General features: G+C 39.2%; 1 protein-coding gene across 2 annotated transcripts in view; it reads left to right on the plus strand.

Moving 5' to 3' along the window:
* Positions 1-25,066, plus strand: part of LOC117942544 (cGMP-dependent 3',5'-cyclic phosphodiesterase) — a 141,652-nt gene that overhangs the window by 34,167 nt on the left and 82,419 nt on the right. Inside the window, exons 1-2 of one of the 2 annotated variants that reach the window (XM_034868068.1) lie at positions 12,055-12,227; positions 12,487-12,577. In XM_034868068.1, the coding sequence (XP_034723959.1) occupies positions 12,193-12,227; positions 12,487-12,577 (126 nt within the window). In that variant the 5' untranslated portion in view covers positions 12,055-12,192. Of the gene's footprint in view, positions 1-12,054; positions 12,228-12,486; positions 12,578-25,066 lie in introns of those variants that run through there. The other variant, XM_034868067.1, reaches the window with a different exon arrangement.

Genomic DNA, 25,066 nt, shown 5'->3' on the forward strand with positions numbered 1-25,066 from the left:
CAATAGAGAACAGTGTCATCAGCATAGTAATGATAGTTTGCATTTTTTATATTATTGCAAAGGTTGTTTGTATAAATGTATATAGCTGTATCATGAAACGATTTGGATTTAAAAAAAAAAAAATTGCCTTCCTCTTTGTATTAGACCAGTGGTTCCCAACCTGATACTGTATATACACTAGATTGGTCACCAGATGGAGAACATAAGGGGAAAGAATTACCACATCACTTTGCAACAACTTCCACATTGACTTTAATGATTTTTACTGTGATGAAATTTGTGAAATTACTTATACTGTAATACAATGATTTTCCACCTCTAACTCAAAATCCACACACACTGCTACAGAGACAAATGCATACACATGCATTGCATAGAGTATGGCCTACTCTCTTACAAACATCATGCCCTGACGGATTCCCTGCTGGAGCGTCTTCCTGCTGAGAGACTATACATCTTTTGTAACACACACACAAGCACATACATTGTATGCATAAATGCATGCACCCGTTCACATACACACCCAGGATCTTACGCTAGGGTATTTATGTCATAGTCAATCAGATTCACCCGAGGGAAAATGCCACTAAGATAAAGAGACTGTGACATGAGCAAAGAGAAGATGTGATTAGAAAGAGAGCCAGAACGTGCATCCACAGTGGGGTGCCAATGTGTTGTACTGTAAATCTGGCCTACTTGGCACTCTAGCATCTCAATGGATTAGACTCCCTGCTTTCTTGTCTTGTTTTTTTCCTTTCTTTGTTTTATTTAGCCTGTTTTTCTTTTTTTTTGGGGGGGGGGGGGGGGGGGGGGGGGGGGGGGGGGGGGGGGGGGGGGGGGGCAGGCGTGATGTTTACATGCTTTTTGCCCCAGCTTTTCCTCTTTGAAATGAAAACAATAAGCTCATTGGTATTCCTCAGAGGAGACATTTAAGTTTGTGTGTCTAGGTAAGAGAAAGCACTTGTATGACTTTGAAGTTTGTTTTTGCGAGCTGGACCGATAATAACTGATGCGGGGGCATTCAGATGAAGAAGAAGTTGCTCTTCATTTGGTGGCTGCTGTATGATTAATGCACCACGCACCCTGGAGAGAAATTGTCAAGGAAATACAAAAAATTGGTTTCCAATGAGGTGAAGTCATACTTGACAATAAAGAATGAGAGCGGTAATACATGGTGTGTTCAAGTGCAGTGGGGATTTTCTTTAATAATACCCACTGAAGGTAACAAATTCACAGTTTTATATTCTCTTGAGCAAATGCAGAGCAAACATCAAATAGTATTTTTTGTTGCACATAAAAAAATAAGAGACAAAAAGGATAAGAATAAATTCCAGTCATAAATTTAATTTAAATGCATTTCAGACGCCTGCAGAATATTTGAAGTCAGCTGTCCAATTGATTGGATTTGCAGCAGTAGGTCCAGCGACTCTGCATGCTGAGTGTAGTTTATGCATTTGTACACTTGGGGGCACTCTGATAGCAGCACTGATATGTTTGACATTACAAATCTGTAGCAAGAAAACAGGGTAAAAAAGAAAGAAATCTCAAAACAATATCAGAGTAGTGGAAAAAAAGAGGGAAGGAAGAGGGAAAGTAAGAAAATATGAGGGAAGAAGAGCAATTGAGGCCAGAAATGAGTAAGGTCAACTTGAAGTTTGATTATTGAGAGTGGATGTGTGTTGAGGGCGTGCATCTGTCTTCCATGTTCATGACATGTTGAGGCAGAGTGTGTGTGTTGGCGCGCCCATAATTGCCGTTTCGTATTCAGGCCTATAGATAGTGTGTCTTTTGTGTTGCTCTGTTCACTGTGTGTCTGTGTAACAACTTCAAAGGACTTGCTCCATTTCTGTTGTGCTTAAACTAACGAAGTGCTACGATTATATGTAGCTAGTATTTCCATGCCAAATAAATGCTTGTTTCCAAACACAATAATGCAAACTCTTATGATTAAACTTTGGGGCTCTGGTAAGTTGTGATTGTATTTCTCTTGTAGTTCACTTTGGTTTTTGAATAGACATTTGAATGTTTACAATTCCATGGCAACGGGGCTTATTCTATAAACCGGGGAAGATTGTGTGATATGATTAAAAAAAACTCAATAACACTATAATGCTACCACTGCTACTCACTACTACTACTTCCCAGATATCTCCTGTTTTAACTTGAGGTGCCATAAAGCTTTTCATGGTTGGATTACACACTCTAACAACATCCTGGTCTTCACTCCCCTCTGCCTTTGTGTTGTAAAACATCTTGCATCGTTATTATACATTTCAAGAGAATTCTCATCTAATATTTCTGCAGTCTTGCACATAACTGTCAGTTTTTCTTATTTTTTATTCTCTATTTAAGCTACAAAACAGACTTCTGCTCTCTTACAAAAAGTCCATAACTGACTTTGCTGGCACTGAAGGATGTATGTTTAGGAGTTAATCCCAGATAAGCTGTACTATAGGGTTTGTACTGTAAAATGTCTATGACTGCGTAATATTTATTTTCTAAAATTAGGGTTATACTCTACTTTCACAACTCCATTTAATCCTTTATGTTTTCTCTTACAAGGGTCAATGCTGTTCTTTAAAAGCTTTTGTGTGTGTGTATGTGCGTGCTTGTGTGTCGGTGTGTGTCTGTCTGTCTGAGCATGCTAGGGTCAGTGCATCCACTGCTTTGTTATAGAGAGGAAATTGTGGGTATAAATTATTCTATGATTTTTACACCTCCGAAAGATTGGGTGCCATAGCAACAAATCGGAGTCAGCTTGGTTATTTCATGCTCACACAAACACATGCACACACGCGTGCACACACACACACACACACACACACACACACACACACACACACACAGTTATTACCACTTGTAGGATCTATTCAGCCTGCTCATACTCACTGATAGTTGTAATGCTTCATTCTGATTAGTTGAACTGAGGAACCAATTATATTAGAGAAATAAAAAGATAAAAATAAAAACGATAAAGACAGCACAGAGGTAATAATATAGACAGATATTCTGAATAATATAGCCAGACATTCTTCAGAGGATCTATGTGGTTACTACCAACGCATTCATATGCAAAGAAAGGTACATGCTGCTACTAATAAATATCAGTTAGGTTTGCATTCCCAAACACACATTACAAACACAGTGTGCACAGTGCAGGGTGGCACTGTTGATCTCTGTCGCCCACATTCCATTAGTTGTTGAGTAGTTTTTTGCAAAGGAAGTTAAATAAAGAAAGAGAGAGAGACTTCTCTCCATATATTATTCTTTAGTTTCTTTCTAAAGCTGCTGCTGTTGTTGCTGAAATGGTTTTCTCCATTGCCATTTTTTTTCTCCTACTCTCTTTCTCTACTCAATTTAATTCAAATTGCTTTATTGACATTAATCAGAAATAACAATATTGCCAAAGCATCAAGGATAATAATGTGCGAAGAAATACATACATACAATTCATTAAGTAAACTAAAATATATACATTTAAGAATAAAAAACAGGAAAGCAACAACGGTATATCAATATACAGTAAAATGTCTAGTGTCAAATGTAAGAAAGAAAACAAAGACAGAAGCAAACAAACAAAAAAACGTGAAAAAACACCTAAAGTAGAGGACTAAATAAGAAGGCAGAGTAAACTGTGGGGAGATGAACTACAGATATTACATGGTGTTGTGCTGGTTATCTCTCAGGCACTCACATATCTCGCTGCTTCTACAGTGCTCACACTATTTTCTCCAAGTAGATGTTGCATTTTTGTCTGGTCAGAAAGTGTATCAAAAGCTCTCTCTCACTTTCACTCTCACTCTCACTTTCTCTCTCTCTCTCCCTCTCTCTCTCTCTTTCTCTGTGTAGGCTTCTTTCTTTTAGTTTTTTGTATAACCATCTTTTAAACTTGCTTTTACTTCTAATTTATTTCTACCTTTCTCACTGCTGGAGATTTCTTTGCAGGACTCTGGTTACTTTCCATTTTACCTGTGTGTGTGTGTGTGTGTGTGTGTGTGTGTGTGTGTGTGTGTGTGTGTGTGTGTGTGTGTGTGTGTGTGTTACTCTTTGTTCATGTAACAACTGTATGTCAGCTGTGGCACCTTTTAGCTTTTTAGCTGACGCCACCAGTTGCAACACTTATGATGGTTGTCAGGTCCATCCACCCACCCACCTTTAACTTCCATTAGGAGCTTTGCCGCCTTCCTTCTATTTATCTGTCTCCTTCCTCATCTCACTATCACTTTTTAGCTTCCCCATCCTCTGGATTTAAATCACTAACTCCTTAAACTGCCCGTTGTTTCCCACTCACCTCTGACATAAACGGCGAATGCTGAAGGAAGGAAACGTGTGTGAGTCTGTACGCCTTTGCGGGTGTGTCTGAACATTGTTGAGCGCACATCAGGAAGGAAGCAGCTAACTATGACAGGACAGGAGGTCTCCTTTGCACACAAAGACACAAACACATTTTAATTCCTTTATTTATATTCACGTTAATGTCTTTGTGGGACATACTTAAAAAAAAGTCTTCCATACCAAAATTCAGCTTTATTAAATTGAGGGAAGGTGGGGGCAGCTTCTCGACATAACTGCTAAGGAATCCCTAACCTCTGTGGTATCACTTTGCAGTGCAGCATTCTAAATGAAGTCTATAAAAAGTTGGAACTTTATGGCATTATTAGGGTTAGTAAGTAATTTACTAATATAGACTAGCCTTAAGCCATTAGTATGAACGTGTTTTGAGTTGCCAGGTAGCTCCTTAGTTGACCCCTCCAGTGGATCATTTGACCACTTTACTCCTGGCAGTAAAACGCTGCAGAGCCAAATTCCATTTATTACCAACTTACTAACAATTACACCTGCAGACTTGATGGATTGCTTAAAAAACCCTTTATTAATGACTTGCTAACATTTATAGCTGCAGACATGATTGGTAAGTAGAAAATAAGAAACCCATTTAGTAATGTTATTGGCACTGGGTCTAACTTGCATCCATCAAGGTCCATTGGAGGGGTGTTCCTGATTAATGAAATTGCTAGCTGAAAAGATGCAAGGGAGCAGATTTAACCAAATGGATCTGGCAACCTAAATGTTGTTCTTCTGAGTGGAATCTAACTCAAAAGAACAGGTTATTAACTATAAGTGGTTATTTGTTACAAAATAGAACCAATTTATAGAGAGTGCTCTTTTAGAAGGTGGTACCACTTTTTCAAACCATAAAACAAGTAGACTGCACTCGTTAAACCAACCTATGAGACAAAAAGGCCTCACAGTAAGAAGGTTCTGGGTTTGAATCCAGGTTGTTTCGGGCCTTTCTGTGTTGAGTTTGTATGTTCTCCCCATGTTTGCGTGGGTTTCCTCCGGTTTTCCCCACCATTGAAAAACATGTATTAGGTCCTCAAGTCAGTGCCCTTGATCAAGGCACTGGCTCAGATCTGGAGTTGGTCCCCGGGCGCTGTAAATGGCTGCCCATGGCTCCCTTGAGAGAGGGGTTAAATGCAGAGAATGAATTTCTCATGTATGTGACAATAAAGTACCATTACATCATTCACAGTGATGCAAACATGAGCAGTGAACCTATCATGAAACCAATGAAAAAGATTGAGGTGGTATGGGCCTGTAATCTGGCTTTAGTTGTAAAAATGAAACATGAGTAGTTGAGGAGGTTATCAATTAACATCAATTGCATAGGTCTTAAATATTTCATTACAGAGTGATCATCAGCGAGCCTGGGAACTAGAGGGATCTGCCAAGCTCATGATCATCAGCAGAAGGACATGGCAGTTTTTCCCACTAAATTAAACCAGTGGAAAGTTGTTTTTGTTGTTGCTGTTTTAAATCCACTCAAAGTCTCTCTGCATTAGTAGCGAGTGACATTGACCCTCACATGGATCAAAGGATCAGTTATGATGTCCTTCAAAACAATTATTGTTTCAGAGTCAGCCCAGTTCAGAGTCACTCCAGTTGTTACCCAGCAGTCACTCAAGTCATAAAAGACTGATCATAGAACTAAGCCAACTGAGCATGTGTCCGTTTTGCTGCTGGAAGCCAAGAAAGGCTGGCTTGTCCTTATTTGCCAGGCCTTGTGTACAAAAACAGATAATTTCTCCCCAAGCTCCCCGTTAGTTTTATCATTATTACTCCACATGCTCAGCTGATCAACTGCCTCGTAGAATCGCAGATCCAATCCACATTTTGTACACTGAACCTTCCTTTTGAGCACGTAACCACTTACTTACAAGCTAACAAAGTTGGATTTTAGACAGACTACCTGCCGAATAGCCTCCAATTCCTCAGGTCCAGTTTAGAAACAAACTCAGAAATGATACAACTAACCGGCTGTTTAGACATGTACAGTATATATTTCGTGTAAACCACAAAAATGCAGAAGATACACTTTGAGTTACTAGTGAATTACCTCAAAGTCTCTACTACACAAACACACACAAAACCATTAACAGACATATAGAAGCAGGGTAGAACAGCAGGTGGAATTTTGAAAGCAAGCATGGACTATATAAAGATTCCTATAGATTTCTCTTTTATATATTTTTTAACCACTCATCTGCCTCTACTCACTTCTAACTGCTTCTGAGATAAAATATAGTTAGGAGATGCATGTTGGTATGGAAACTGGCTTATAAATGGCTCAGGTTGCCAAGGTCCTAACTCACATAGCAACCACCAACCAGCCTCTCAAAATGTTTACATGAAGCAACTTTGTGATTTCTAATGAATAGAAGCCAGGAAGGCTTTATTATTTTTTGGTGTGTGGATATTTTGCCCGTCGTGATACAATGTACAGATGATGTAGCGGTGGGAGACAAGAGACCATGGCTTTTTACAGAAAGAGTTAGTTGATGTGAATGAAATGACGCCCACACATCTACCTTGAAATTGACTGTGTAAATGAAGCACATTCTGCAGTGCATGAAAAGCTATGAGTCATCTTAAGACATTTGCTTGCAAAACAAATGTCCATAGCAATATATCTTGTTTATTTAACATACAAAGTTGTCAATGTGTGCTGTAAAAACAGTTTGACTACAAGGTCAAATAGGTGATTTGGGGATTTTAAGGGGTCATGTCTGGTGCCGTACGCTGGCTGTATTTTCCACATCCTGTTGGCAGTGTTACTGATGCTTGTTGCATTCATATTCATTGTTTCAAAGTGCAGTGACTTACAAAGTAGAGTCAGGTTAACAAATGCAATACAGCGTTGAAACAGGTTATCAATACAAACAGTGCGGCTCGCTCTTAAGTGAGTGATTGCGTATGACTTTTCAAAGTAGGGTGTGTCATTGTCGCTTTCCTGCTGTTGTTTTACTACTTGTTTTGTTTAAGGAAATTAATTATGAGTAAGAATAAGGTTAAATGGTACTGACATACACCTTTCTCTATGCTGTTATCATACACCATGTGGTGAACACACTTTTATTAAAGACACATTGCAGTTCTGTGAGTGCATAGATTGTTAGCATTGAAGGCCCCAGTGGGAATCACACCACTAACCTTGGTTTTCTCTGCTCTATACCTACACAAATAACTGATGAAGATGAAGTGAATGCACTGTATGTTTGGCATGAAGTGTTAAAGAAAACTGTTGGCACAGAATAGATAGATGGATGGATAGATAGATGGATGGATGGATGGATGGATGGATGGATGGATGAGAGTGAATTTTTGAAAATTCTTCTTGATGAATGATTAAAATGATTTATCAATGACCTAAATAATTAACCAATGATTCATCAATTTATTGTGTTAGCACAGTGTGCAAAAGTTAGCTAAGGCAGAGCCATCGATAACACACTGGTACAGAATAGTGTGCAGTTTAAGAGAGAGGTATTAGAGGATAGAGGGAGAGCACCTTATACTCATCCCTGATCCAACCCAACTATCTACACCTTATTCACCCACTGCAAGCCCCACCCTTTACTGCCTATCTCTTATCTTTTCTGCCTCCTCTCACAACAGAATCATTTCCCCAAATGCACATTTCTCACCGAGCTAAGCACATTTCTGAAGCAGCCACCTTCAAAACGGGTAACCACTATTTGTTTCACAGAAGAGGATTTCAATGTTTGCGGACCTTTTTTAAGCTGGGACGGAGTGAAACGGAGTGACACTTCCGACGTTTTTCATGTCATGGAGGATTGATTTTATAGAATGCTGCTTATCTTGATTTTAGCATCGGAAAATAATATAATCTGTGGAGTGGCAATAATCTGGCAATGTTGTTCTATAATATACAAGCATTAATCAGTTAATTTATTTACTTAAACCTGTGCTAAAACTGCCCTTAAAAAACAAAAATGAGAAGCTACTATAATTCAAAATAAGATACTAAGTATTATATTTGCAACTCAAATTTTTTATTATCCTTTTTCTCCAGCTCAGTCAGATCAGCAGAAAGAAAACTGGTTGTGTGGGGGATGAGGGAGGCCCATTCATTTGACACCTATGTGTTTGTGTTTGTGTGTGTGTGTGTGTGTGTGTGTGTGTGCGCGCACATCATCGTGTCATTAATATAGCTCTACCATTATGTAGATTAGCCCTCTTCCCCTGAGTGCACCATTCAGACCTTTCAATCACTCCGCTGCTTTATGAGAGTCAGGGCACCCCTCACCCCATACACACACACACACACACACACACACACACACACACACACACACACACAAAGATATTGACGTGCATATGCACTTTCAATCAGTCTTTTGTGGGCATTATAGACACACATAAAACCGCATTACAGCCAACACATACATGTTGACATACACTTTGTTCACACACACACATACAGCAGACCAAGGTTACTGGCTGTCTCCTCATCAGATTCCAGGTCCATGGCTTGCTAATTATGTTCTGCTGCACTGTAGTTATTCATGCTGTCTCGCTTGTGTTTATGTATGTGTGTGTATGTGTGACTGAAAGAGCAGCCTTCAGCTTGAGTAAGTGAACACTGTGGGTTTGTGTGTTGATTGCATTTGAGCAGCAACAACAGTCCCTGTTTTAATCACAAACCCGGGATCAATACTCTAGTCGGCTGAATTACCCAGGAGTGATGTGTGTGTGTGTGTGTGTGTGTGTGTGTGTGTGTGTTTGTGTTTGTCTGTTTGTGTGCGTGTGCATGCGTGCAAATAGTGTGCAGTGCTGATAATATCTTTTTTGTATCTTGCTGCTATTACCCAACACTTGTCAATACAGTCTGAGGTTCAGATGGAATAACATTTCACCATGTTTACAAAACAGGCAGCCTCTGGCTTTACTGGGAATATACTACATTTAATAGCAGAGCTCCCTCTTTTTAACATGACTACATTAACTAAGGTCAACCTCAGCTGCACATGTGAAGTCGATCTCTTTTCGACTCTACCTCTTCAAACATTGATTGGATCCACAAATCCAGTGTTGGTTTCAATATTTCATTTAACATTAGCATCTCACAGCAATATATTACAGTATTAAGTATATTTATGTTGTATTAAATCGTAGCACAGGGTCGAGAAAATATCTCTTAGTATGTTCAGAAATGCAAATGATTACATCTGATTTAGTACGTTTGAGCGGTTAGTTTCCTATATCATTTGTTTCAGGCAATTTCAGCCTCCAGTGAACACGTCACAACAACAGTACTTAGTTTTGATTGCTTTACCAAACAACTAACAGCATCTTCTACCAGTCAGGCCAATTTTCATTTGATTTAGGAGAAGCTGCTTTTGACAGCTGGTTGTAATCCAAAACTGTCAGAGTATGCCTGTGATAGCTTTAAATGTATCCATTCAATGCCAGTTTAAGTGATCTACATTTTAAAAATCCCTTTCTTTTAACATGCGTGACAATATTCTTATCTTGAGCCCCAATGCATTTAAAAAAAAAACTCAAGGTTAATAAAAGCCAAAACTTCAAATCAAAGAATCACCAGCACAGTGTTGACTTGACACAGCAGCTTAGCAAATCAATTTTTCATGTGATATGACATGACATTGTGTGTAAGTGTGCGTAGCTGCTGGCAAGCTTGTTTTTAGGAAACGGCTATGAGGTTTGTTGTCAGATTTATAGACTACATTGGGCATGCCTATTCAACCAGCTGTACAGCTTCACGCTAAGTGTCCCGTCACTACCAATGTCACCTCGGAGTTGTCAGCGGCACAAGGGACGCTTGTGGAGCAGATTGGGGCTGATACGATGAATCTGCAGGCTGATTAAATGTATAGAGGTGTGGTGGTGGAGATAAATCTTTTCAGTCTTGGTGCATTATAAATATACATGTGACTATTGTTTATATTAGGCTGGTTGAAGGCCTACTTTAGGGTTTGGGGGGTGTTCTGGATTTATTTCATTTCATTTATTTCACAGGAATTTGTTTTGTTTTTATTAGGAAAAATCAGTAAATCATAGTCTGTGTGAAAATCTGATCATAGAAATTTGTAGGGAAGAGAACCTCACTACTGGGAACAATAATAAACATAACCACAAAACAATCTCACCTGAAGGTCCATTTAATAATATTAGCCAGCATCAAAGAGAACGGGAAAAAACGGAAATTTGAACATCTACAATGCCCTGACGAATAGGTTAACTTAATCTTATGTTGAAGATCATTGACATGACTGAAAGCTCCAAAAAAAGCTAGGGATGCACTGAATCCAGATTTGTGGGGTTTGGCTGAATACCAAATCCACTGGTTCAGATTCTGCCAAACCCAAAACCGAATACTGAATCCTACGTCTATCCTCAGTCTATTAACACAGTAAACACATTAATGAAGCAGTGTATTTTTCATTTTATTTTATGTTAACCGAAACAAAAAAAAGAATAGGCAATATTATGTCAGGACTGTCCTTCCTTTGCCGTACATGAAGTTGTTGCATTTTTGCTGCTGTCTGTAGATTTCTTCATGCACAACTCATGTCCTTGTGGATGTTTCATACTAAAATGTTTTAACAGCGGCAAAGTTGCGTATTGTTTAGGGTCCTTGGCACAACGAGACAAATCAGCATTGCATATTGAACTCTAGCTCGACTTGAATTGCATTTCTTTTTTTATGAAAGTAGTTCCAAACAACACTTTTTCTGCCCACGAGTTCCATTTTAACTTTCTCACAGTCTCATTTGCTTGCCATCTTCAATGTGAGCCCATGGCAAATGCAGGGCTTCCACTACTGGCTTTGATTGACAAAGAAAACAGCAGAGTGCTGTTTGGAAATACTTCACATTTGAAGCAAATGAACAAGGAAATTATTATTATGATTATCCCAGTGGATAATATATGAATGGTATTGAATATTGATATTATTCAAGGTATTGAATTGAAGATAAAAATTACAGTATTGTGACACACTACTTCAGACAAAAACGTCAATTGTTGGCAGGATGGAATGTTGGTGGGATGCCAACAACAACGTCAAAGTCAGACATTGTAAACATCTGACGTTCTATCCTAGCGCCTTTGTACCAGTATTAGATTGACATTGCAGTTTTCCCATTGTTGATCATTTTTAAATGTTTGAAACAATGGTCAGTGGGGTCTTTTTTTGTGAAAACAGTGTACAAAATCGAGGTAAAAAACAGCATTTTTGGGCAGCCTCTGGCTCACCCAGTGGGAGCCTTCGCCCCGTGTTGGCTGAGTCCTGCAGTGGCTCGGGTTCGAGTCCAGCCTGCGGCCCATTGCTGCGTGTCATCCCCCATCTCTCTCCCCCTTTCATCTCGGTCCACTGTCACAAATGTATGGGGAAGAGTCCCAAAAATAATCTTAAATAAAAAAGAACGGCATTTCACTAAGTACATTTTGTTGGTGAAAATGTGTAAAATCATGCAAAATCCTTTTAAATATGTGCAATTGGGTTCATAATTTCATTGCCCCCCATTTGGTCAAAGTGAGTCAAGCATGTGCTGTACCTGTAGTAAGTGTACATGTTTGTGTGTATATCTTTCTGGCAAATATACGGACAGTAGGACAGTAAAACATGGGGAGGTTGAGAGAGGCAGTAAGACCCAGAGGAGGAGCAGAGAAAAAGAGAGAGAAAGAGAGAGAGAAAGAGAGAGAGAGGTGGGAGGAGAGAGGAGGAGGGACTGTGTTCACTCTATGCTTTGCAGCTTGTGGTGTTAGCATCCCAGTGTGTGTCTCAGCCTGCCGGCGCGAGTACATCGCTGCGTCAATGTGTGTGTGACTCCAGCGCTCTCCTTGCGTACGACAGGACGAGATGACATGACTGCGCTCGAAAGGAAGAAAGGAAAGGACCTGTAAGGACTTTATACACTTTTCCCCTACATTCCCTCACACACACACACACACACACACACACACACACACACACACCCTTTAAATTCCTGCACTCCTCACATCAGGGAAACGATAAGACTGTGTGTGTGTGAAAATATATTACTTTTCAAGCAGCTTATCATTCAGACTGTAACAGCTGACTCCATGTGTACGCAGCTCAAACACAAACACAAACACATACACACAGAGGGTCCTGACTGGTATTATTTATGTCTCCAGACGCGGTCAGCAAGTGTTTCTGCGTCCTGAGGAGAGTTCAGCTCCAGCTCTGACTACCAGACAGCCCACCACGTTGTCTGAACAACTCCAGGTAGGATTTATTCTTCTATTCTCTTCTTTCTTGTCTCGCTGTCTGAAAAACAGGATGCTGTATGTTTCATGCCCTCTGCCCTCCTCTCTCTTCCTTCTTCCTTTGAATTTTGTATTTATTTTGTCCAGTCCGTAACAACTACAGAGGCTGGGATACATTCCCTTCAATATACCTTACTCTCCTAGTTTTCCCTTCGTGTAATCAAAATCTCAAAGTCTCAAAATCCCTTTTGAGGAGGAATTTTCTTTTATGAGATTATCTTGTCCTGTCCCTCAATCTCCCTCTTTCTTTATTCCTCACACACACACACACACAAACACACACACACACACACACACACAAACACACACACACACACACACACACACACACACAGACATTATTCTCCCACCCTTCTTGTTTCTCGGTAAAAGTAACTTTTGCCTGGCGGAGGTAAGTTTCAGCCCCTGTTGCTGCAGCTTTCTGTGTTTCTTTGTTGATTAATCCATTGAGATATGTAGTACTTGCTATGGGCGTGTGTGTGTGTGTGTTTGTGTGTTTGTGATTTATATTGCTGAGCGATTTAATGTTGTTGGCAGCAAAATAGAAAAAACGTTTGATTGGCTGCCAGTGTCGACATGTTCTGCTCAGATCCAATTACCTCGATTCACCAAGACGCAGGCACATATTCACGCACGTTGATGACACACAACCCTGTATGCACAAATGTTGCCATTCATACAAGAAAGAGATAAACAATCACATAAACAATATGAAGAAATGCTCATTAGTTAGTTAGTGTTGTGTAGTCTGTGTTGCAGGGTGTGTTTGCACAAACGTGTGTCTGGTTGTGTGTGTATCTATTGTTAGAGTGCTTATGCACTTCTGAGTCAGCCCTCCACATACGCATTTCCGCAGTTGCTAAAAGTCTTGTCCAACTGCATTCCTTTGCGTGCCTGCTTGTTGCTGACTCCTCGTTGCTGAAACATCTCCGATAATGAAATACTATCTTTGATTTGCTGCTGGTTAATATGCAGCGTGTGCAGTGCCACCTGCAGGAGCTGCAAGAAAGAATCACACCTGTTGAGGTTTCAAATGTCTATTTCAAGAATTAACTTATTTTTATGTATTCTTGTGATCAGAGAGGTTTTACAGGTGTGTCTCATGAGGTTTGGGTGATTTAATGACTCTTGTCCTCTGAATCGACACATTATGACAAAGATGTCAAGATATCCACAAAGGCTTGTGTGTGGGTTAATATGAATCATATATTTATCAAATACTATATAGTGAATGTATGCATGGGATTGTGTGTGTGAGCCAATAAGGGGGTAAAAGCATCAGGTTAATCTCTTCTCAGTCTTCAGCAGAACAGATGTGAGGATTAATTTGGCAGGGCATCGGGGTTGGTGCTTACGTGCTTGTGTGATTGTGTGTTTGTTAGGGAGGGACTGCCTACTTCCTCTAAAATTACACAAAATACGTGTTTGCAGAAGCTCTGCTTTCCTTGGTGTTTGTACGTCAATGCACATTTTTGCTTCATCATACTGTGCTTCAATCTGAGCCTTTAATTATGCACTATCTGTGTAGTTTGTGCAAGGCTCAACAAGGGTATATACCTTTAAATGTCCGTGAATCACTGTGAAATTGCGCTTAACAATCTCTTTTAAGTAGACACCTGACTGTTGATTCGAAATGCATTTTTTATTATAAATAACAGTATTACTAACAGCGTTACCTTTTTCAGTAACGAGTAATATAATTGAGGGGGGTTTCTCCCCAGGTTATCACATTGTTATTGGGTCTATTGTGTGCACCTGTCATCTATATTACTCATTACGTTTACCAGCACAGATGTTTCTCATTCAGAAAATATGGTGTGTTTAAAGCAATGAAACATTCTGGGCTGAATATTGATGTGGAAAAATGACATTGGAACAAAAAACAAAAATTATACTTATGTGTGTGTGTGTGTGTGTGTGTGTGTGTCTGATTGTGTATCTGTTGTTACGGTGCTAATGCACTTCTGAGTCAGCCCTCCACATGTGCATTTCCGCAGTTGCTGAAAGTCTTGTCCAACTGCCTTCCTGTGCGTGGCCGATGCTTGTTGCTGACTCCTTGTTGCTGAAACACCCGATATTGTAATACTATCTTTGATTTGCTGCTGGTTAATATGCAGAGTGTGCAGTGCCACCTGCAGTTGCTACATGACAGAATGACACCTAAGGTTTCAAATGTCTGTTTCAAGAATTAAATTATTTTTATGTATATTTGTGATCGGATTAGTTTTCCTTGTTGGTGTGCATTCAGTTATAACACTGAAGGCAATTCATTTTATTTCTTGCTCTCATTTTGTTTCTCCACATGAATTCATTTTAAACCACATACTGAATAAGAATTTAGTAAAGCTGAATTTAAAACTACCAAATCTCAATAACAGGAAGATACCAGTGGAGCTACCATCAATATTCTACCAGGTCAATTTTCAGTGAGACATGAGATTGATAAGCTTGATATTCAACACATTTAATTAAGCACACACAGCAATAGAGCCTGTTGTGAGCATACAATGCTTGAGATGGAAACAAATTGTCTCCAATGGTAGCCCAGGACTAGTGACCTATGTAGGTAGTGTACTACTGTACCAGAGAACCATTGTATTACATGACCTTAAAACCTGCAGAAGTAATGGAACTGAAGTAACAATACTACAACCTATGGCTTACATAAAGGTGACAGCACAGCACAGAACAGCACACATTGTAAATAATGGCTGGGAAATCTACAGTTATTTACTTTAGATTTCACAGTAACACTACTCCATATGATTTTTGCAGTAGAATGTTGTAAAGTTTACATTACAACCTTGTCGACATGACATAATCACAGTAGTCTAAGTATTACAGTTAAAATCACAGTTTTCAAAGCATTACTGTGAAAAAAATACAATACAGCCCCTATAGTACTGTAAATAGTAAACTACTGTATTTTTACTTTTTTATCTTATTTTGTGTTTAGTTGTTTTGTATTTTACAATAAATAAATAAAATACTGTAAATGGAAGTACGGTACCTTTACTGTGAAAAGAATTCACTGTAACTTGCGGGACAATTGTTGCCAGTTGCTGTACATTTTATGTTAAATTTGTTACAGTCACATCCAATGCAAAATCTACAACACCTCATTGACCAAAAGCGTATTAATCCTAGAAAAGGAGAGTGAATCACTTATGGAGTACAAAGCGGACCACAGGATTACCACATTATTGTGGCCATATACAGCTCCAAATAGTGTCAGTCGTGCAAATTATATCCAATAAGTGTGCCCTCCTCTTTTCGGTTTTATTGCATTGATCACTGCTCTAACTAAACTACTGGAAACAAGATCTACAATGTTCTCCAATTCCCAATTCTTAACGGCAAGGGACTCGAAGATAACAGGTAGGGCTTGACATGCATGAGTAGGAGCTGCAGCAGCGGAGAATGGGCAGTGAGTTGACAGCTTAAATCGATTGCCCATTTGGTAATGGGAGTAGTTGAGCTTGGTTGGTGCATCGGCCGATCTAGAGCACAGCACAAGTTGAGTGGTGTGTGTGAACTAGCTTTCAGACTTTGTTTCATTTTCTGTATTTGATAAAAATAAATACATAATTGTGTCCAGACAATTTCAGTGTCGGGGTTTATATTGCTGTCTGGACATACTGTATATGCTAGGATTTCAAATGAGAATCATGAAATCTTGAGTGCAAATAATTTGTTTGTTTCTTTGTGTGTGTGCATATGATTAATTCATGTGGGTGGATTTAGCCAGGTTTGTTCCCTATAAAGTAGATAAATGCACATAAACAACATTTTCTAAGAAAGTTTTGTGTCTTGTGTACATTTCTCTTTTAAATTTTAGGGGTTGTTGATTTTGTTTGCCGTCTGATCATGGTGAGAGCACAGAGCAGCCCTAAAAGTACCACCCACCTGAACTGCATGATAAAAGAAAAACCCTCCGCTAAGCAGAAAAAAACACTGACGAGTGTTGATTTCTAGACTGAAGAAACAGACAAGATAGACATCCAACAGTAAACATTATGCATCAATAATAATTTGTAATTAAAACATCACAAAAGTCTGCAGATTTCAGTCCTCTGTATGTGTAGCTAATGCTATGTGTACTTTCTTGAACCAATAAATTAATACAGATTGGGAGCGTTGGGGGCTGCTGTTTTAAGCTTTATTTATGAACGTCATATAGCCTGTGGTAAAACAAGGTCAAATTGTTAATTTTCATTTGTTTTGAATGTCTCTGTACATTTGTGAGTCAAGTGTCTGTTTAAAGTTCACAATACTGTATATTTATATGCTTGTGTTGAGGAGCTATAGCTTAAAACATTTTAAATGTTATAAACAAAGTTTAGAGCAGTAATTTGAATAATAAAAAGCTATGCTTACAGTTATTGTAACTGAAGACTGTTGAAGATCTGTTCTGTTGTATGTGATTAACATAACAAAATCACATAAGTATTTTGACTCACATATTTGCAGGAAGTCTGGAGTTAAAGGTCCCATGACATGGTGCTCTTTGGATGCTTTTATATAGCCCCTAGTGGTCCATTCGAAGACCTGAAGTCTCTTTCCCAAAATTCAGCCTTGGTGTAGCCACTAGAGCCAGTCATACAAAGAGCTTTCCTTAGTATGCGCCATTTCTGAGTCTGTAGCTTTTGAGGAGGTAGGGGGGGGGGGGCAACTGTCACTTTGCTCGTTTGAAAAGCCATGACGTCTCTCTCGCATGGGTGGGCCAAAATCTCTGGGTGGGCAAAGCAGAGAAAGGGGAGGTAACCTTGCCACTTATGACCTCATAAGGGGCAAGATTCCGGATCTGCCAATCTGAGCTTTCATTTTCTCAAAGGCAGAGTCGGTTACCCAGGGCTCAGTTTACATCTATCATCATTTCTAGCCACTGGGGGACCATAGGTAGGCTGGGGGAACTCATATTAATGTTAAAAGAAACTCATAAAGTGAAATTTCATGCCATATACCTTTAAGGGAAACATTTCCAGCCTTGCTTCTGCTTTGCTGTTATTTGGTGCTAGTTGTTGGGAGCCTTTATAATGGTAAACACATGTATTATTTGTACCCTTTCCAAAGTTAATGGCATTTTGGGCTCAAATATAGTTATTTTGGTTATTTCATCTTGACTCCATGCTGTGGTGGCATTTCTCCTGTTGCAGGGCTCAAGGTGCCTGAATGATTCAAATCCAAACACAGGGAAGAGAGTGTTTTAGTTAATGTGGGATTATGTGCTATTGGGTTTAAAGTGATGAGAAGACACTTGCACTAGTAGAGACCATTGGGCTTTGCCTGCCACAGCACTTTGAATCAGATATTCTGATAAATGACCACCGACACAAGGGCACCTTAACTTCGGAACAACCCTCTGAGAGTGCTATATATTTTCGTGTTTGTATGTGCATGTGTCAGGGTAAGGGAATTTTCTTTGATGAATGGTCAGTGTTATTCACTGCTCCTGACTTTTATCTCAAGTGGATCCCTGCAGAGTATTGAGCAAGCTTGTTCTCTCTTTCCTTGTGTGCGTGTGTGTGTGTGTGTGTGTGTGTGTGTGTGTGTGTGTGTCTGTGTGTGTGTGTGTGTGTGTGTGTCTGCGTGCCTATACAGTCCAGTAGCCTACATGCATCTATCTTCAGGTAAAATGATGGTATGGTTGTTTATTTGCTAGTGTACAATCTCCTACTGACATGCTGAACTCAAAGAAGTATGAGTTGGCACTTGAGTGCTCTCCATTCGTTCAGAAGGGCTAGCTAATAATGACACATTCACTGTCTTTTTGCTAAGTTAATACAATTAATAACAAGGCAAGAGCAGTCAAAGTTGATGCACACTGAGAGGCAGCAAACAGTGTTGCAGTGGGTTATTTTTTAATCAGTGCCTTGCATTGTTTTTTTAAATGGCTGTAGCACATACAAGCACTATATAAATAACATGCCGTTTACCATGTACAATAGAATTAGTCTTTGGCTTGACTTTTTTCCATGAACATTACATATTTTATGGTAATTGAAAACCTTTTTCCTATTTGGACTCCCTCTTCACTGCAGTCATTGTCACTGTTACAGCTGGTACAACAACGCTGGGTTTCTGTGAAGGTAAATGATTATTTAGCCTCTGCACCACTCTGGCACAGAAATATCAACTCTAGTCTCTAGTTTTTAGGTATATATAATTAACTAGCAACGAATTAGTCTATACAAAGAGAAGGTGAAATTTGTCCTTGCTAAACGTTTTATACCCAGGGCTCGTTTTACACCTATTACCATTTCTAGCCACTGGGGGACCATAGGCAGGCTGGGGGAACTCATATTAATGTCGGAATACCTCATAAAGTCACCTTTTCATGCCGTGGGACCTTTAAGGGAAATTTGACATTTTCAGAATTGTTGTTTATTCTTGTGGTTCTTTCTACTTTCAAAATGACTAACTAATAAAAGTTCAGAAAGTGTTGGGGCCATCCAGTGGGTGTTGAAATTATTACTGGTATGTACAGCATGTCTAAGTGAAGGAGAAATTATCAATTTGGCTATTGTATAGCCTACTTTACAGTAAATTATGTCAAGCTATGAGAGAGAAGTGAAATTGTCAGGTGGCGCCAGGCTAGCGGTTACATTCACCGCTTCCAGCTAAACAGAAGAACAAAACAACTAATGAGTCATCATTCACCTCATATAGGCAGAAAGACCACAGTGAAGTTCTTTTTCTGCAACTTTTTAAAGTGATACTCCACCTAAAATCTATTTTCTTAGCATCAAACATTTCTTTGTAGGCTAGAAAAGTTTCTTAACTTAACTGCTGCGGTCAGCTTGTATTCAGGCATAACATGTTCTATGTGGCCATAAATATACATGTAAACCAAATGTATAAAGACACACGTTTTGTAAGTCCTGTGTTTGCAGAGTCACCATTCCCTACATGTTAGACACTGAATCAGGTTCACTTTTTGGGTGAAAACAGGTTTTTATTTTATGTCCTCACATAAGTTACCTGCTGCAAAGGACACTGATCACAGTGGTTAGTGGTGCTGTTGTGATGGGTACGGATCAGAAAATCTTTGTCATAAAAAGTGAAGAAAATAAAGACAAAAAAAGTTGCTGATAATGAGCCCGGTAATCAGATTAACCTATAGGGAGAAGCCATGCATGACAAGTTAGAACTTTACTGTTTCTGAAGCTTATGTCTAAAATCTATTTAAAATCTAAGGTGGGTGTCTTGCCCACGCTTCTTCTACCAAAAGAGTAGATGGTTTTCTCTTCAACTGGCATTGCTGCAGTATAGCTCACCACCAGTGAGGCCAAGTTAGATAAGGATGTGAGTGCAGAGGCAGGAGAGAGAAGGAGCATGAGTAATCTACATTTTCCTAACCGCAAGAACAGCAACCAAAGGGAGGAAGGGATGGATGAATAGATAGATAGATAGATAGATAGATAGATAAAACACAACCTGGGGAAAAGGTCCATGTCCATCGTAATATCTTGCAGTGTTTTGGGGGGGTATTTGGGTGTTTTAGTGCTTTTCTTTTTCAGTCCCATTCAATTTGCGGTCCTTTCATTGTGGTAATAGCAGTGTTACTGAATAGAGACTTAAATCGGATGGAGAATGAGGGGGAGGGAGAATAAAAGGTGGAGAAGAATGAAGTGAGTGAAAGAACAGCGAGAAAAGAGTGTCAGAATGCTAGGCAATTTCCCAGAGGGATTGAACTAAAAGAGAAGGCTGTGTCCCTTTCTCTCTGACTCGCCCACAACCGGTTGTGTCCGCATGTGCAGGCAATGTATGGGGGGGGGGGGCATCATGACCTTCATGACCTTCATGACCTTCATGTATCCCTAACATGCTCCAGTTTTCCCATTTGTTTTTAACATTTCTTTTTTTTTTTTTTTTTCAACTTCAATAACTAAACACTTACACCAGAAGTGCATGTCTCTATGTGAAGGTATTTAAGCGTGTGCAGATGTGTTTTTATTTGTTGTTTAGATGTTTTATTACTTTACAGTATTGCCATTTTAGATATTGGTTGACTGACTTATTGATCTAATTTGAACCAATAATGGAGATGGATCTTCCATTTCCAAACGCACACACACACCTACACATTCATGCACTCAAACTAGCGCTTAAAATGTTCCATAGTCACAGAGGTCAGCATCCCCCAGGCTTATGTACCTTTTACTCTAAAAGCTCAGCTGTGTCAAGAGGGATGCATCAACACATGTGAGTGGCTTTTAGATATCCCTGTGGAGAAACTGGCAGTTAACTGCATGCAGATATGAGCTTCTATATCTCTATGGACAGTCAATGTAAAAAAGATTTTTATTTGACACACCAAAATGTCCAAACAGGAAGGTACAGTAAATGTTTGCATACACTTAAACAATAGTCTGTCCTGTTAACTCACACAGTTACCATAAATGCTTATTGTAGGGCACTTTTAAGTTTATTTTTGATTTTTTTATGTGCATATAAATGTGTGTATCTATCTGTTATTTTATGCAAGAAAGCCCTATTAGTAAGAAAAAAGAAAATATCACATGATTTTCCCAAAAATTGTTTTGGAGATATCACAGCTGCAATGTCTAAAGTTTAATTCTGGCCAGGAATCTTCCCTTCGATCCACTGTGCTATCAAATAAAGCCAAAATGCCCCTAAAATATAGTTTAAAAATGGAGCTTGTACTTATTCCACCACCACCAGCTGCAGCCCCACTTTCAGACTAGTCCTATTGGGAAAGTTTCCCTGAGACACTAACAGAGGGTCTTCATCCATGAAGCCTTTCCCTGTTAAAAGTAAAAAACATGAAATACCTCCATTTAGGTAGTATTTAAATCCTACAGTTGTGCAGCTTGTTTATCAGTCACTAGTCTATATTGCCGACAATTTGTTTAGGGGATTGCTCCAGTGCTGCCGGATGAGCCTCAGGATGTCCCTAATTTTCGGCCAGATGTCTGTTACCTTCCAATTTCTTTGTGTTGGCATTCTAAACTCCGTTGGATACATGTTGACTATGGTTAACTGTTCCTCAGATCTCTGCAGGGTGTATCCAGACAGCTAGCTAGACTATTTGGTTTTTGTTTCACAACTAAAATAACTTATGAACGAGTTGAATGTTCCCCCAAAACAAGTTCCTTCCTAAGGCGATTTTGCAGAGGCACCATTAGTGTGTGTAACGGTTTGCGCCGCCCATGACAATTGTGATTGGTTTGAAAAACTGCCAATAAACCAGAGAACATTTTTCTTTCATCCCGGAATGCTGTGTGGACTAGCCAGACCCTCCGCAGCAGCACTGTGGAGGAAGGACTGGCAATGTGAGACTAATCAGTCACACACTCACTCTGTCTCATGTCAGGCTCTTGAAGCGGTGATAATTAGTGATTGGGCGATTGGTTGTGTTCTGTGCTGAGGCTTTGGAGCGTGTGCCAAGAAGAAGAATGTCCAGCAACTTAATGTACACACTACAAAAGACACTTCGTTTCTAAACTAACTTTAACTGAATAAATATACCGATGTATGTAAAAAAAAAAAAAACCTTGGCTAAACAAAGTGCCAAACAGACTTGAAACTTAAAACTATATAATTTCACTGCTCTATATCTCTTTGCAGATAACAGACTCACATTGCGGAAGGACAATTTGTTTGACATGGTGGCTGGGGATGTTGTTCACAGTCATCAGGCCAAATGTCAGGTAGAAAAGGGAGGCCTTAAAGCTGAGCATACGCTCTGACCTTTCGTCAGAGTTTAAATGGGAGTTAGAGCAGCGAGCCACTGAGTGCATCAAGGCATCGCCAGTGGCATATGAGCTGCAGCACCACAATCATTATATGGTGTTTTGATTAAGAGTTTCCGCCTAGGGGTGTAGCTGCTGTCGCCTGCAGTGCTAATGCAGAGGTTATGACGGTTGTATCGGTGATAACACAAATATTTGTATGGTTAACATTATGTGAACTTGAAACACACTGTTTCTTTTGATAAATAATTTGTAAATTTGCATAAAGCTGCACACTGAGATGGCTCCACTTTGCTGCTCTGACTGACAATAAATGGACCAGTCAGGCCTCAAGCAAACAGATTCACATCACAAATAATAAAAAAAAATGGATGTGTACAGCATACAGTTATACCAAAAAAGGTTTGAAAATTGGTGTAGTTCACGTGCACTGGGTGATTTATGTCAAGAAACGCTTACATAAATGTGTGTTAAATTAGCTACATTACGTGAGATACATGCAGGTTTTCATCAAATCTGCTTTAATAAAACACTTGAAGTTGCAGCTGTGTTATTTTTTTTACATCTTTTGCTTGGGTTTGTTTTTGTAATGTAATCTTAAATTGCATTCCTGGTACTATTATAAAAGAATATTCTTGTCAGGAGATAAACAATAGCATTTTCTGAAAGTTTTTGAAAGAGTGTGGCGCAATTGTGTTAAATGTAGAAAAATAATGTTACTAATTTGAAAGAAGTGGAAGTAGACTTAACATTAAGGAAGGGTATTGTCACTAATGGATTTCCAAATCCCAACCAATTCTATTCAATATTGATTTGATTAGGGATATTCTTTTACAATACAACGTTAGCGTGGATGTTTAAAAGATTTTTTGAACTATAGCATTACATTGCATATTATAACAAAATTATATATTATTTTCATTAGCAATTTACCCCAAAGCAGTTACATTAAAGCTATAGTGCGTAGTTTCTTCCTCTCCCATAAGAAATTAGTAATAAGTAATTACAACAAAACTGTTGATGGATCTACATGACACAAGTCTTTCGTGATTGCGCACCACTCCCACCCCTCCTCCACACAGTTGCTTGTAGCCAAGGAAGACACGGAAGCTTAAAAAAACATAATGGACTCTTCATCATGCTGTCCGGGCATATATCCTTGCAAATGAAAATTGCGACAGCCTCAGTTATTTTTTTTTTGCATGTGGAAAATTGGATGGTAACTTAAATGCAAATGCAGAAAGTATGTGTAAGAGCCAAATCAAATATTCCCAAATTGTAGGTGTATCAGTCCAATCAACTGGAAAATAATTTCATGAGTGAAGAAAATCATGACAGCAAACGCAGACAAATTGCTTTACCATAGAGAAATAAAGGTCACTAATAGAAACTAACCAAGAGCGAATGATGAATGCAAAGATGATTTATCAACTTCAATAGAGAGCTTTTGTTATTTTGTTTAACCTCTGTCGATCCGCATTTGGCCCTGACTTTGACATAAGCTATTGGATCTTGAGCAACACTGAAGCTTTTCATGTCTCAACTGTCTGCTCGATCTTGATGCAACTTGGCAACTCGTCAACCAAAACAAAAGTTAACTAGTGGCATCTCCATATTAAACTGTCATATTAGCTTTTCTCCTTTTCCTCTCTTTCTCTCATTTGCTGTCTATTCTTTGTCTTTTACTGTTTTTTTCTGCATCTCTTTAGTGTGCAGACATATCACACACATTTCCTTGACAACTAGATACTATTGAACTTCTTAGAGTTACTCATCCTTTGAAGAGTCTTGCCATGTCAAGTTTCAGGGGCTCGACTGCAATCCACATCTAAATATGTAACTGCTAAACCACTCGACAGGCGTGCAGAACAGCGTGTGTCTAATGTGTCTTTCAGTTATGCTTGAACGCATGCTATAATGTCAGCGTGATGTTGACACTTTGTTTTTATCAGGCTTGGACCCTCCAGCTCTTTACGCTTAATGTTTACAGGTACAAAAACATTGCTAAATGTATTCACACTCAGTTTTTCAATACATTGCAGGTAGTTTCTAGCCTGGAAATCCAGACCCAAATCTGAAAGATTATGGGTCTGGCATAGAGTTATGAAAGTTCCCCATCTCGAGGGGCAGCACCAAGCACGCATTTGAAAATCTCACAGCACATGGGGTGACGTATCCAGAGCCCCATACGCTTAGCTACCTGCAAAGCTAACTGGAAGATTAAATTGTTGTCATCTGTTTAGCTCGCCTCCACCCGCATATATAAGATACTCCGATGTGATTGGTGCAGCTCGGCTACAAGGGTATAGTTAATGAGCAGCATTACTCAATGTCAGAGTAACTCGATGAGCAAATTCAAATTGTGCTCTCACGAGATCTCTTGATTTCCAGAGTAGGTAGTTTCAGCAACAGGAGCCAAATTTGAAAGAACCCATTGTTGTTGAAACAATGTAAAAATAAATCACTGGTGAGACTGAAAGGCATAAAACAAAACTAATGTGTCCCGCCTGTTAAAAAACAGAAGGATTTTGTTGTGTTTCCAATTATGCCACTTTACAATCCGCAATTTAACTAAATGCTTCCGGACGGCTGTGATATAAAATGAAAAATAAAAGGGGGAGAAATTGATTCCAGTTCTGATGGGATTGCTAACAAAAAGAACAGATACAATCCACCTTATTTCCAGACTAAAAACTCATTAAAGCCTTAAAAAAACCTGTAGATATTGACAG

The sequence above is a fragment of the Etheostoma cragini genome, chromosome 3, assembly GCF_013103735.1.
Source record: "Etheostoma cragini isolate CJK2018 chromosome 3, CSU_Ecrag_1.0, whole genome shotgun sequence".
In the NCBI taxonomy this organism is placed as follows: domain Eukaryota; kingdom Metazoa; phylum Chordata; class Actinopteri; order Perciformes; family Percidae; genus Etheostoma; species Etheostoma cragini.